Source organism: Zootoca vivipara, chromosome 10, assembly GCF_965207765.1.
Source record: "Zootoca vivipara chromosome 10, rZooViv2.hap1.1, whole genome shotgun sequence".
Classification (NCBI taxonomy): domain Eukaryota; kingdom Metazoa; phylum Chordata; class Lepidosauria; order Squamata; family Lacertidae; genus Zootoca; species Zootoca vivipara.
The window spans coordinates 47,051,007-47,065,694 of NC_142593.1; the positions used below are offsets into that span (position 1 = coordinate 47,051,007).

Genomic DNA, 14,688 nt, shown 5'->3' on the forward strand with positions numbered 1-14,688 from the left:
TTTTGTAAATCAAGAAAATCTTTAATTTAAAAAAGTACTTGTTTAATTTGGTGTTTACAATAAAAATATTGGTACCATACTTCGGTTTTCAAAACACTTTATTGTTAAACTTCTTAACATATTGCCTATCCTTAACATATACTTGGAGGCACCCAGACTTTTTGATGTGCTTACAGATGGATCATCTTGAGGCATGAAATGCGCCTGGCACCCTGCTAATTTCGAACCCAGCCCACAAGTATGTATGGAATGAGACAGTCCCTCAAGCACCTGGTCACAAGTTTAGGACTTTAGGACTTTGTTGCCACCAGCAAGAAGACCTTAAAGCTATCATGCTATATATATATATAGGCAAGGACCTATATTTTGTTACTCTGTGCAGTGCCAGACATATCTCTGATGGTGCTATGGAAATAGATCATCATCATCATCATCATCATCGGGGCAGTGGGGACGGGGATATTGCTGCCGAAAATGAATTAATAAACTTTATATTGTCTGGCTTTGCCCAGGTGTCTGGCTTGTTCCATGATCCAAGCATTGGCAATGCAATTCATATTGTGCTGGTTCGACTGATTCTTCTAGAGGAAGAGGAGGTAAGACCCCCACTTAACAATTACGCATTTCATTGACTTTCTTCTTAAGGAAGAAAGTTTTTGATAGACTTCAGAGAAGGGGAAGGAAGATAGACAAAAACAGGCTTTTTCAGTGGCGGCACTGGTGTTCTGGAAGGCCACTGGACATGCAAGCGTTGTGGGATGCCACCAGAGCTGTGGAAAGTTGTTCTGTTGTGATGTTTTATTGCTTATCTATGTTCCAACAGCTGGATAAATAGGTCTTTACTATGAATGTCTACTGTACTGCTGATTTTGTGTATTTGACTTTTTAAAAATTATCTTTAGTGTATATTGCCTTGAGATGGTCATTTGGAAGGTGATTAATAAATCAGTGATCATTATGACAATGATGATGATAATTTAATTATAAGTGTATATATTTTAAATGTTGTGTACTTGTGGTAAGTGTAGTGAACTGCTTCTCTTTCAATGATGATGATGAGGTAATACTACTACAGTACTAATAATAATAATAATAATAATAATAATAAAGAAAAAGAAGAAGTGCTTTTCACATGACTTTCAAGGTGATTCTGTATTCCATGATTGAGAACTTGTGGCCCTCCAGATGTTATTGGATTATAAATCCCATCAACCCAACCTCATGGCCAATGGTCAGGGATTATTGGAGTTTTAGCTTTAAAATATGTACCGTATATTCTTGCGTATAAGACTACTTTTTAACCCAGGAAAATCTTCTCAAAAGTCGGGGGGTCGTCTTATACGCTGGGTCGTATTTCTTATATGGCGAGTATATCTCAAACTCTATATTTTAACTGGAAAAGTTGGGGGTGGTCTTATACGCCCAGTCGTATTATACGCCGGAATATACGGTATGTGTTTGTTTTTCTCAGACCTTGACCCTGAAGCGGAAAGATTTGGATTGATTAGGGAACAATGTTTCCAAATTGGATCCACATTGTTCTCAGCACGTCCTAAGCAAGGCATTCTGAAAAATTGTGCCACAAGGTTGCTTAGCTGCTAAGAACATTGCATCTTTCTTAACCCTAGAATTATGCTTCACTTTTTCTCTGATTTAGGGATAACACTTGTTTCAAAACAGAAAACAAAGGGAAACATTTTTGCTTGATAACTTATTTAAGCTCTTCTGGTGTGTGTGTGTGTTTTTAAGAGTTGTGAAGGCCTCTTAATGTGCTGTTTTGCTCTGTTTTGTATTGTTTTGTATTCTTTTCCCATTGTTTTTTATCTCAACTTTCTGGACTCAGTAAACAGCTATCATAATTACATCTCTTGCTTCACACAAAAAAGCACCATTTGTTACATCTAAATTACCTTACTGAGCTTGATCATTAATGTAGATGCTATTAGTGTTCTAGCAGTATAATTATATTTTTTTTTATTTCCCTCTCTTTAGCAAGGGCTGAAAATAGTTCACCACGCAGACAAGACCTTGGCCAGCTTTTGTAAATGGCAAAAGAGTATCAATCCCAAAACTGATGCCAATCCACTGCACCACGATGTGGCAGTCCTTCTTACCAGGTAAGAGGATACTGTGCCAGAGACACCATGTTTGATTTCATTTTTTAAACTACTATTATTTCGGTAAGAGAGGAGACCGAATAAATTTTAGTAACAGGGTAAGATTCTCAGCAAGGCTTAAATGCCCACCGTAGAATTATTATTTTTTTGTAGGCTTGGAAGTTAGACGAGTCAAGGGTTAATAAAGGCCAGTCCTATCATGAGGTAGAGTGAGGAATCTGCCTCAGGTGGCATAGAATCATAGAATCATAGAGTTGGAAGAGACCACAAGGGCCATCCAGTCCAACCCCCTGCCAAGCAGGAAACACCATCAAAGCATTCTTGACATATGCCTGTCAAGCCTCTGCTTAAAGACCCCCAAAGAAGGAGACTCCACCACACTCCTTGGCAGCAAATTCCACTGCCGAACAGCTCTTACTGTCAGAAAGTTCTTCCTAATGTTTAGGTGGAATCTTCTTTCTTGTAGTTTGAATCCATTGCTCCGTGTCCGCTTCTCTGGAGCAGCAGAAAACAACCTTTCACCCTCCTCTATATGACATCCTTTTATATATTTGAACATGGCTATCATATCACCCCTTAACCTTCTCTTCTCCAGGCTAAACATACCCAGCTCCCTAAGCCATTCCTCATAAGGCATCGTTTCCAGGCCTTTGACCATTTTGGTTGCCCTCCTCTGGACACGTTCCAGCTTGTCAGTATCCTTCTTGAACTGTGGTGCCCAGAACTGGACACAGTATTCCAGGTGAGGTCTGACCAGAGCAGAATACAGTGGTACTTTTACTTCCCTTGATCTAGATGCTATACTCCTATTGATGCAGGCAATTGCTGGGGTGGTGGTGAGGTGGTGGAGGACACAACTGTGTGTTCATGGAGCATCTCCTTCACCACTAAGCTGCTAGCCTGTTGCCCTTAGTTACAGCAGAGGATGCTGTCTACCCATGTTATGGGAGGGTACCATCTTGTTCTTGCCCTCAGGCAACAAAATATATTGGCCTGGCCCAGTGACTTTTGGAGATTAATAGCCCAGGAAGTATCTCTTTTGTTAAGGAAATTACAGGGAAATGGCCCAGAATGACTAGGAAACTGGGCTCTCTCCCTACTCATCTCCGGGACTTTCTCACCATCCGGATGCGGGAAGCAGATAGCAGTGGCTTGGATTCTCATTTTACTCCCATGAAGGGAATAGAGTTCACATTCACAGGAAAGGGATTCTCAGCTTCCTCCTTCCCTGTGTCTCCTGAATATGTGTGCCTGGGGTTGGGGGATTTTAGGGAATGGTGTGAAATATGACACATGGCATCCAGGTGGAGGGAAGAGTTGAGAGAAATCAACGCACTTTCATGAATGGAGGAGCACCTTAGAATGTAAGCCAGCTTCCCCTTACCTGGCATTCTCCAACTGTTACAACTCCCATAACCTCTGACCATTGGCCATACTGGCTGAGGCTGATGGAAGTGCAGATCGTGTCATTTGAAGGATGCCAGGTTGGGAACAGGTAATCTAAGGCAACATGTATAAGGTCCTATTAGTTCTACATGTTGTTGTTGTTTAGTCGTTTAGTCGTGTCTGACGCTTCGTGACCCCATGGACCAGAGCACGCCAGGCACTCCTGTCTTGCACTGCCTCCCGCAGTTTGTTCAAACTCATGTTCGTAGCTTCGAGAACACTGTCCAACCATCTCATCCTCTGTCGTCCCCTTCTCCTTGTGCCCTCCATCTTTCCCAACATCAGGGTCTTTTCCAGGGAGTCTTCTCTTCTCATGAGGTGGCCAAAGTATTGGAGCCTCAGCTTCATGATCTGTTCTTCCAGTGAACACTCAGGGCTGATTTCCTTCAGAATGGATATGTTTGATCTTCTTGCAGTCCATGGGACTCAAGAGTCTCCTCAAGCACCATAATTCAAAAGCATCAATTCTTCGGCGATCAGCCTTCGGCGATCAGCCTCCATGGATCTTTATATCCATCCAAGCACACTCTTTTAAAGCCACTAGTACAATCACAATGCTGATGCTTTCATTCAACCCGAACATTCCCATTTATTCAAATTAACTGCTCATATAATAAGCTACTCATAATGCTAATCACGCTAAATCGTACTCAGAAGCATTTTTGTGAGCGAAACCAAACAGAACGAAGCACAAACACTTTTGGAAACACACAAAGCCCTTTCCAAACAGAACAAAACACAAAAGCAAATATTTTTGGTCCCTACTGCTATTGTCTGCTTGCTAAAAATCGCAAGCCCTTCATTGCTTTCCCAAGAACAGCACTCGTTAACGATAATTGCATGCTTGTGAATACTGCCATAATGATCAGAAATCTGTGACCTTGTTTGCCTGGGTTTTATTTTACTTTTTAGAGAGTGACGTGTGCTGCATGCATTTCTCATTTAGAGAATAATGATTCAGCATCTGAACACAATTAACGGTAAAAAGTGGCAGCGCTCAGAATTAAAAGAAAGATCAAACTGGACCACATACTGCACCAGCAGTAGGGACATAAAGAGCTTGAACAAATGGAGAAAGAGAAGGAGGAAGTGCGTTTAAATCAGGGATGAGGAACCTGTATCATTCCAGATGTTGTGGGGCATCAGCCCCAGCCAGCATAGCCAGTGGTCAGGAATGATGGAAGTTGGAGTCCAGCAACATCTGGAGTGCCACAGGTTCCCCATCCAGTGTTTCCAAACTTGGGTCTCCAGCAGCTTTTGGACTACAATTTCCATCATCTCTGACCACTGGTCCTGCTAGCTAGGGATAATGGGAGTTGTAGTCCAAAAACTGCTGGAGACCTAAGTTTGGGAAACCCTGGGTGGAATCTACACACATATAAAAACCATTCTGAAAATGCTTTTTTAAAAAGCGTTTTTAAAAATACATTGAATTTTCCATAAGGCTCACCATTGACCATCTAGTAGTGTCACATTGTATGTTGCACTTAAAACACACTTAAAATGTTTTATTTGCAGCTGTAGAGCTGGTTTAGAGTTTGTTCATTGCATGTTGAATATATGTGAACACCCATATTAGCTTCATTTGTATATTTAATATACTCAGCTATGCATTGGGTTATATGTTCTGGGTTCATTCGTGTGCACAAATGGCTTTCTTAATCATTCTTTAGCAAACATTGAAGAAACCAGAAGTCAGCCTTAGGCTTTTGAGTTTAAGGCTTTAGATAAGTGAATGGATAAATAGGAAGTTGCATGATAAATAAAAGAATGGTGAAGTTGTCCAACTAGCTTGATATGCTTGATATAGAACCTAAAATCAATTTCAGTGACATAACATGCAAAAGCAAAGCATCCTTCTTCATGTCACCAATCAATGGGGGTGTTGGGTTTTCTCCGGTTTTATATATACACAGGATGGCCCTTTGTAGCACATTATTGGCTTCTGAAAATAGCTTTCAAGAGTTTTAAAAAGAAAGCAATCATCTTTTCCTGGGTCATAGTCAAACAGGACTGAGGGGGAAATGTCCCTTTGTGTATTCTAACAAAAGCCCTTGATCTATGTTGAAGTTTCATGGGTGGGATTCGATTGCATACTGGCAAATTCAGGTTGCACAATTAAAGCTGATGTGGCGCTCTTGCACAGCTTATCCCAAACACAAAGTGACAGGAAAATGCACTGAAAAAGTGTGGGATAATTGCTTGGTATAACGTCTCTGCAAACAACTCAGAACGAATATTCAAATCGATAGTCAACTTTGTGCAAACAAATCAGGATGAATGCTCAATGAAAGATTGCCCAGAAACAATCTATGTGCCTTTCTAGCCTTGCAGAAAGGAAGGAAAGAGTTTGTGGCAGGTGTATGTGTGTGTTTAAGGGACATTGGGAGAGGGGGTTCAGGCTTTGCTCTGTTGCAATTTGTTTAATGGACAAGGGGAGTCTGCTGCTCCCCTTAAGATGAGACAATATTTCTACTTCGGATGTGTAATAAGCTTTCTTGTGCAGTCTATGTCAGTGTTTATTGCTTCTCAGGGCCTGAAAACGGTGCAACTTACTTACGAGCAGGGATGGGGGACAAATTCAGTTCAGCTTGCATTTCCAAAACATTATGAGAACTGACCGCAACCATTCTTCTGCACTTCTGCACTTCTCCAGATTTTGTATTGCAGTTCTCCTGTCAAGTACTGTGTACAAAATGCTTGTGCTAGGGGAAAGTGTGTGTAAGAGTGCATACGTTAGTGAAAATAACACAGACAATTGCGTTATAGAAGGGTAGATTGCTTGACCAATGCGTACATTAAGGGGGAAATGGCACAAAATGTTGATGAGTGTTTAAGAGGGCTTTAAAAAATATTCACAAACTGATGTGGAGAACTGAATGGAACAGTGGAGAGATGAGGAACTGAAACATTCCGATTCACCCATCCCTGCTTCCGAGACTGAACATGCACAGAATCATGCTACAAAGTTCTTTTTATTTCACGTATTTTGCTTTGTTCCCAGAAAGGACATTTGTGCTGGCATGAATCGTCCATGCGAAACCTTAGGCTTGTCCCATCTCTCTGGAATGTGCCAGCCTCATCGGAGCTGTAATATCAATGAAGACTCTGGCCTGCCTTTGGCATTCACAATTGCACATGAACTTGGACACAGGTATGAAAACTCTGGGAGAGGGTGTCAAGTCACATGATTAACCAGAACTGAAATTGCTTCTAAAGCTCTTACATTCCGAGGAGGAAGTAACAAAACTTGGTGATGGTTGTAGCAAGGAGTTCTAAGGTCAGGATAATGAGTCAAAACAAACAGCAGAGACCTAAATGCAGGCACTCATATATGTTTTGATATTTTTATGTTGATAAAATAAACATTTTGCCAGAAGAAGGTTTTACTTTTACCTGTGTGATTTGGCCAACACTGCAATACTTTTCATATATTTCTCAAAGTAAAAAAGGCTAGTGACCTGCCTAGCTTTAAACCTTCCAGAAGATGCTTGGATGGGCTTTTCTTTGTGTTTCTTGAATCATTCCAATGTCTGCATGTTCTGTTTGTAATTCAGAAAATACCTTCTTAGAAACGGATCTGTTAGCATTGATAAGCAATTTGTTGTTTGCACAGTTCCATTCAGGCACTTTTTTAAAAATCAAGTAAAGATGCAAGCAAGAGCAAACAAAATTTAACAGCCAATAATTGCATTCACTTCCAACCTAACTTTGTACTTCTTTCAGCACCAACTGAGTCAATATTTATCTTTGGCACTAAGTGGGTATCTTTCTCTGATTGGGGCTGATAGGAGCTGAAATCCAATAATAACCACTGGAGAGCCATAGGATTCCCCCCCCCCTTGCCCTGAAGGCAGAGTGATGTCACCACAATGGTTGGCATCCATATCTAGCCCAATTGCACAAGCAACGCAAACAGGCTCTTGGGCAATCTTATTTCAGGTGTGCCAGTAAAGCACTATGCAGTTTGTTTGTTTTTTAATAATATACTTATTGGAAATTTTTCAACATACAAATATACGTAACATTCTTTGTTCATCATACATTGTTCCAGTAAAAGAAAACCAAATACTGGAAAAATAAAGAAAAAAAGAAAAGAAAAAAGAAGAAAATACAAAAAGCATAAAAAAAGAAAAAAGAAGAAAAAACATCTTATTTCTAACCCTTATTAATAACTTCGACTTCCCCGTCCCTCCTTTCCCGAGTCTAATTTATACCCAACTTAAGCAGCTCTCTTAATACTACCCATCTCTATCTAGCATCAATATTCTAACTCTTTGTATAATAATACATCATATATATATCATATAACTATCTTATTTTTCACCTATTAATAAAACTTAAACAATTTTAAAAATCCTCTTATTCATATCTGTCTCTAATAATTCCCCTTGGTCTTTAATTTTTTCCTAAAAATATTCTATTCTCCCATTTCTGACATCATTGTATCCATGTTATTACAATTCCACTAACTCCCCCCTCCCTCCCCTGTAGAAACAATTCCCTAGCTTCCCCGACCAGCTCCTTTAACATTCCAGTTTCAGACCTTTTAATCCATCCATTAATAAAAATTCCATTATCTTTCATCCCACACCATCTCTTGACCACTCCAGCCCTCTCCCTTCTCCCCCCCCCCAGCCATCATTTTTCTTGTCACCCCCTTTATCTTGTCTTCTACTTGGTTTTCGTCTCCCTTCTCTCACTGGGGAGATGCAAAACCATGTCCCTTCTTGTTCCTCTGCCACAGCTTGATATCCTCTAGCAGAAACCTGTTCTCCCTCTCCCACTGGGAGACCAGAATTCCCAAGTTTTTTCTAAGCACTATGCAGTTTGATAGCTTCATCCCAAGATTCCTTGCAACGCTGGCATATTTGCTGGGCTACATACAGAATCATTCTTGAGTTTCCTGCAGCTCTGCATAACCCAAGAGGTGTCTCTTTTGACATTCTCTTTGACCAGGGCCAGCGCTACCATTAGGCAAAGTGACCTTAGGTGGTAGATGTTTTGGAGCAGCAGTGACAGCTCCAGCCAATTCTCACCTGTTAGAGGACAGATATGTTAGCAGCCAGCAGCAGTTATGCTTAGCTGATTGTAGCTTCGGGGAGCTTGTGATCAGGACTTGTAAACAGGAACATTTGCGAGGGCATTTAGTGGGGGAGTTCGAGGGGGAGGCCCAGAGGACCTTCTCACAGTGTGCAGGACCAAGAGACATGGAAGGTGAGGAAGCTGCCGCAGTGACCTGCAACACCTGTGCCTCCTCTGTTTTCCTGCTGGAGAATGTGCAACAGTACACCCGTAGCAAGTGTAAACTGGTTGCCTTGCTGGAAGTGAAGGTGCAGCAATTTGAGGCCCATCTAAACACCCTTCGAGCTGCAGGACAAAATTTCTTAATGGAGCTAAGTGGACTATGCTGGAACAGCGACACACGTGGGGTGCCCCTACAGAGGAGGAAGATTGCCCATTGCACGAGAAGAACCCCTGGAGGAACATGGCACACTATCTTGTCATTTGTCAGTCAGCAAAATTATTTGTCTATGACATTGCCAGGGCTTATTGGAGCCCTCAGATTTTGCAGTGTAGCTAATGGGAGCAGCGGGGGAGGCGAGACAAATGTCCTGGGATGACCCTACTGGTACCTTTCATCCCAAATCCTGGCCACTTTTATTTTGGCTAGATGCCACTCGCAGTTGGTGACTGGAAGGCAGGTCTTAATGAAGCCAACTTTTCAGCATGCACAGAAATACAGTGGTACCTCGGTTTATGAACAGAATTGGTTCCGGAAGTCTGTTCATAAACGGAAGCGTTCATAAACTGAAGCGAACTTTCCCATTGAAAGTAATGGAAAGTGGATTAATCTGTTCCAGACGGTCCACAGAGTACTTAAACTGAAGCGTTCATAAACTGAAGCGAACTTTCCCATTGAAAGTAATGGAAAGTGAATTAATCCGTTCCAGATGGGTCTGCGGCGTTCGTAAACTGAAAATTCGTAAACTGAGGTGTTCATAAACCAAGGTTCCACTGTATAGCATAAAAATACTGACTTCTTTCACAGCGCTGTTCGTCTTTTGGAATATTCTGCTATGAACCTTCACCCAGGCCAGTCAGATAACAGACTTTACACTACCTGATAACCAGAAGCAATTCCCCAGCATATTTTCTGCAGCGCTTGAGGTTATTTGTAGATAAGATATTCTGGTTTTTTTGAAGCTTCCCTGACAGTATCTTGCACCTGGATTTGTTTCCCTCCCAGTTTTGGTATTCAGCATGATGGAAAGGAAAATGACTGTGAGCCAGTGGGAAGGCGACCATACATCATGTCCCGGCAGCTGCAGTATGACCCCAGTCCTCTCACCTGGTCCAGATGCAGCAAGGAATATGTCACACGCTTCCTAGAGTGAGTCAATATGACAGTTTTGCTACAGGGAAATGGAACGCATTCAACAAAATCCTTATCACCATTGCCTTTGAAGATATTGCAGCTATTTCTTTAAAAAATTCATTACATTGGGTGAGTTTGGGCATCATGCTGGATGTGAGGGCGATCTGGCTGCGATATCTGTCACCCCATTGATCGCCAGGGTTGATTCAGCTGATCTGGCTAGCTAAGCGGGTGTCCCCTTCCTCCCTCACCGCTCCATGTGCGCCCCTCCCGAAGCTGCATGCTCGGTGGAAGAGGACGACCATCTCAGATAGAAGGAGTGTGCCATTCTTCGGTCAAGGGTATATGATAGCTGTGCTCCCCTGCTAGAACCTCCAAACAAGCTGAAGAGTTTGGGCATCATGCTAAACCATAGCTATATTTTAACTCCATTACACTGGGTGAGTTCGGGCATCATGCTAAACCATAGTTTAGCATGATAACAACAAGCTGTGGTAAGCCTTGGGGTCAAATAGCATGACAAGCTGTTGTTAATGGAAAGGGGAAGCAAGAAGCTTCCAAACGCCTCCTCATTGCTCTACTGGAGAAGGAGAGGAGAGCACAGCAACCTGAGACTCACTGTACCTTGCTTCCATAGTTTATTGTGACACCTGACCATCATCATAAGCACAACCATTGATTGCAAAGCAAGCATGCAAGGGATAACAGGAGCTAGGTTACCTTGTGACTAGGTGCCCCAATTTAGTACACTGGTAAATTGATGTAGATTATAGAATCGTAGAATTGTAGAATTGTAGAATTGGAAGATAACTCAAGGGTCATCTAGTCCAACCCCCTGCAGTGCAGGAGTTGCTGACAGATGAAGATGGATCTTTGGACATGACACTTGTTATTAGCCAAAATGCACAGAAGCAGTGGGAAGAGCATTTTAACCATATATACAATTATTCTGGTGAGGGTTCAGTGACCAGGTTGTTTACCAGTAATTTTTCCTGATAAAACATACCAAGCACCACATAGTCCCCCGTTTCAGAGGATGAAGTTAGAAAGTTTCTTCAGAGTCTTGCTAATAATAAGGTAAAGATATGACACCCCCAAAATCTGTAACAAACTATTAACTGGTGGGCTCCTGTACTTGCAGAGCTCTAAAATAAAGAAAAATAATACATCTTTGGAAGTAAATTCTGTTAGAATCCTGGGGTAACATTGTTGTTGTTTAGTTGTTTAGTCGTGTCCGACTCTTCGTGACCCCATGGACCATAGCACGCCAGGTACTCCTGTCTTCCACTGCCTCCCGCAGTTTGGTCAAACTCATGTTTGTAGCTTCAAGAACACTGTCCAGCCATCTCGTCCTCTGTCGTCCCCTTCTCCTAGTGCCCTCCATCCCAACATCAGGGTTTTTTTCCAGGGAAAAGGGTAACATTAATGTAAAGGGTAACATTAATGTTTCTTATTGCTAAATGCATTGCAGTATTACTGGGGGAGCATGTGCATTTCAAAGATGTACGGGAAAAGTTTCAAAGGAAAAACAATCTTTGTGACATCCCCATTGCCCTAGAGCAGGGGAGCTGGCGCTTGTGTGCATCTGCACTGCCAGGAGCATAAGATTGGCGGTGGCTGTTCCACAGCTGCAGCCTCATGGCTCCAACTTCACCAGCAACCCACCCTGGCACCACCCAGATAAGCAGCAGTAACTGGCGGGTGTCTCTACTCCCACCCATCTGCTTCTACTAGGTAACTGGAGATTATGGTGACTGAACATTCATCTTCTGCATGGGGACTACAGATCTACGGTCCCTCTGCATGAAGCCTTGAGTGGAGGAGGGAGAACTTGATATGGAGATGCTATTTTCAGCAGCCGTCTTAGATATCTTACAGCATTTTGTTCTTCCCTGGCTGTATGAAGACTGCCCATCGCTTTTTCTCTGAGCTAAAATATGCCCATATTCTTCAGCTTTCTTTCTTTTTATATGCCATTCGTCTCAAACTATTGATTGTCGTCATTTTTCTGAATCATCTTGTTAGCGGTTTAAGCTTATCATGTTCTTCCTGGAAATTTAGTGAGCAAAACAGGATACTGTGATCAAGCTGGTGTCTTGAACAGCAATGAATAGGGCAGTATTTTCGCCTCCTACACACAGTTGCACATAGTGCTTCTGTGAAAATATCCTAATATAGCCAGCAGTGGCGGTCTTGTCTGCGGGGAGTCCTCTCAACTCATTTTCCTGTTTTCCCATCCTTCCACCATTGGGGTAAGGGAGAGGTGAAGGAGATGCTGCTTCACCACAATTGCCACACCACAAGAAGCAGCTGTCAGTGTTGTTGTTGTTGTTGTCTGTTGTTGTTGTTGTTTTAAAAAACCTCCACAAATGTTAATACTTAATCTCACACCTCATATTTAGCCGAGGATGGGGCTTCTGCCTGGATGATGTACCCAAGAAGAAAGATCTAAAGCCACCTTTCATTGCCCCTGGAGTGATTTATGATGTACACCACCAATGCCAGTTGCAATATGGACCCAATGCAACATTCTGCGACCAAGTGGATGTAAGTTCAGTGTTGCTTCTCTCCCAACGCCCCACATTTTATTTCAAGGTGGCAACATTAATCGTCTGAACCGAATGGAGAAATGGAGGAGGAAGGAGGTGGTGACAACAACAGCCTGTATTGCAGATATTAATATTGTGTGGCTTGTTGCAATAGGATGAAGAAAAACAGTCTCCTCTTGGGATAAAAATTGTCCAAACCCAAAATATGGTTTCAAAGCTTTGCTAAAAGAACTTGTTCCAAAACAGACACAAAACAATCAATGTTACATCCAGATAGTTGTATAAATCATATGCTTGTCCAGGCATAGAATCAGCTTCATACAAACATAAAAGAACTATGATCAGAAGCTAAAAACAAAGCTCTGTCTCTCATAGCCTATATTCCAGCCTAAGAGTATGTTCTCCTGGAGAGAAGTCATTATCACATCCTTTGCCCTCCGTGGCTTTCAGAGAGAGAACTCAACTTAACACACCCAAAATGGAGATTTGCAACTGAATACCTTACTCATGTGATCTAAAATTAAACACCTTGTGACAGAGTAGCAGCTGCATTTCAATGCCCATGTACAATTAAACCATTATACTTAACAACTTGCAAGGGGGAGACATGCCATAGTTCAATTTGCCGGTATACTACAGATACAAGGATGCTTAAAAAGAAGCTCACCATGCTCTGAATGTACTTTGCGCTCTATCTTTTTGGGTTGCATCTCTATTCACCATCTCTACTGTTTGATGGTGCCCATGATGTCACTGGTTCTAGCAGCTTTCTAGGTCTCTTCAGTGTAGCAGGGTTGATCCTGTTGTTGTTGACATGCTGGCAATGAGTGGGGCCAGAGACAAAAGAGATTTTAGCTTTGAAGGATTGCATAGCACTCTCTTTCTCTTAGTCCCACCTCATGTATCTCTCACTCCCTGTCTCTTTCTTCTTCCTGCTCCTCTTTCCTTCCTTCCTTCCTTCCTTCCTTCCTTCCTTCCTTCCTTCCTTCCTTCCTTCCTTCTTTCTTTCTTTCTTTCTTTCTTTCTTTCTTTCTCTCTCCCTCTCTCTCCCGCACACACAATGTTAAGAGAAAGTAATTCCCCAAAAGGTGGTCTGGAGGGCAAGCGCAGGACCTAAGTGTCCAGAGGGCCACATGAAATTAGGACAGGTGCCACAGGTTCACCACTGTTTTCACGGAATAGAAAGAGGACCATTTCCAGTGTTTATTTCCCCCCCCCCATTTATATCCCACCTTCCCTTCATGCTGGAATTGAGCACAGACACATCCAGGGGTTTGTAGGTGGCCTTCCACAGGCACTTGGCCAGATGCCGTCCTGCTCTGCTTCATTAGAGTTGTGCCGTGTGTCTTCAGGCAATGCCCTAGCACTTTATATTTGCTATTTCAGCATGTAGGAGGGTGTATTTGTCTCCCTTTGATTGTGAGAGCTCTTGCTCTTAAAATGCTGGACTCTTAGATAGTGACAGGGCATTTAATAGAAGCCTTGCTTCCTCCTGTACAGTAGACCAAAGGGAATCTCAATACCAGGCAAAACTAGCCCTAAGTTTGGTCTCTGTAGCTCAGTCGTGGGACTAGGTTTGTACTGTGTACGCATTTGATATAGACTCACGGCAACACACAATCTGTCAGATGGCTATAACTGGCAGTGAAGTCAGATCAGCAAAATTCTAGAGGAGATCATCTACCAGGCTTTCTCCATGGTTACTAAACCCACAAAGCACAGCAGGTACAATCCTAGAAAGATATGTGCTCAGCAGAGAGGGAAGGGAAGGAGTAATTCTACAGCCAATTCTATTGCAGCTATGAAAACATTTAATTGGGCAAGGTGTTGTAAAACTGACGCATAGTTTTCTCATCCTTTCATGCATGTGCCTGCAGTGGAAACGTAAACGATGCCTGCAATTATATGTGTAATTCCTCCCACTCCATTCCCCATGCCCACATAGGTTCCAAAGATTGCTGCCAGCATGAGGTTTTTGTATATTTTTACAATCTAGAGTCAGATAAAGTGCAGTGGGGCAGGTGGGCTTTCAATCAATGCCCACATGTATATGACATCATTTGAGTGACACATGATTTACCAGTCTCTTCCAGGCTTGATAAACTGTTGGGTTATATACATAGCAGACCAGTGGGGTCGACTCTATACCAAAGCTGAGCCCCGATTGTGGTGAAATTGTCTGGCTTCTCCTAACTGT

The 14,688-nt window shown here is 42.3% G+C and overlaps 1 protein-coding gene across 1 annotated transcript in view; it reads left to right on the plus strand.

The window, feature by feature from the left end:
* The window catches only part of ADAMTS12 (ADAM metallopeptidase with thrombospondin type 1 motif 12), a 123,482-nt gene that overhangs the window by 71,626 nt on the left and 37,168 nt on the right, over positions 1–14,688 (plus strand). The window contains exons 5-9 of the mRNA XM_035100561.3: positions 513–596; positions 1,993–2,117; positions 6,568–6,717; positions 9,814–9,957; positions 12,345–12,489. Of these exons, the coding sequence (XP_034956452.3) occupies positions 513–596; positions 1,993–2,117; positions 6,568–6,717; positions 9,814–9,957; positions 12,345–12,489 (648 nt within the window). The remainder of the gene's footprint in view (positions 1–512; positions 597–1,992; positions 2,118–6,567; positions 6,718–9,813; positions 9,958–12,344; positions 12,490–14,688) is intronic.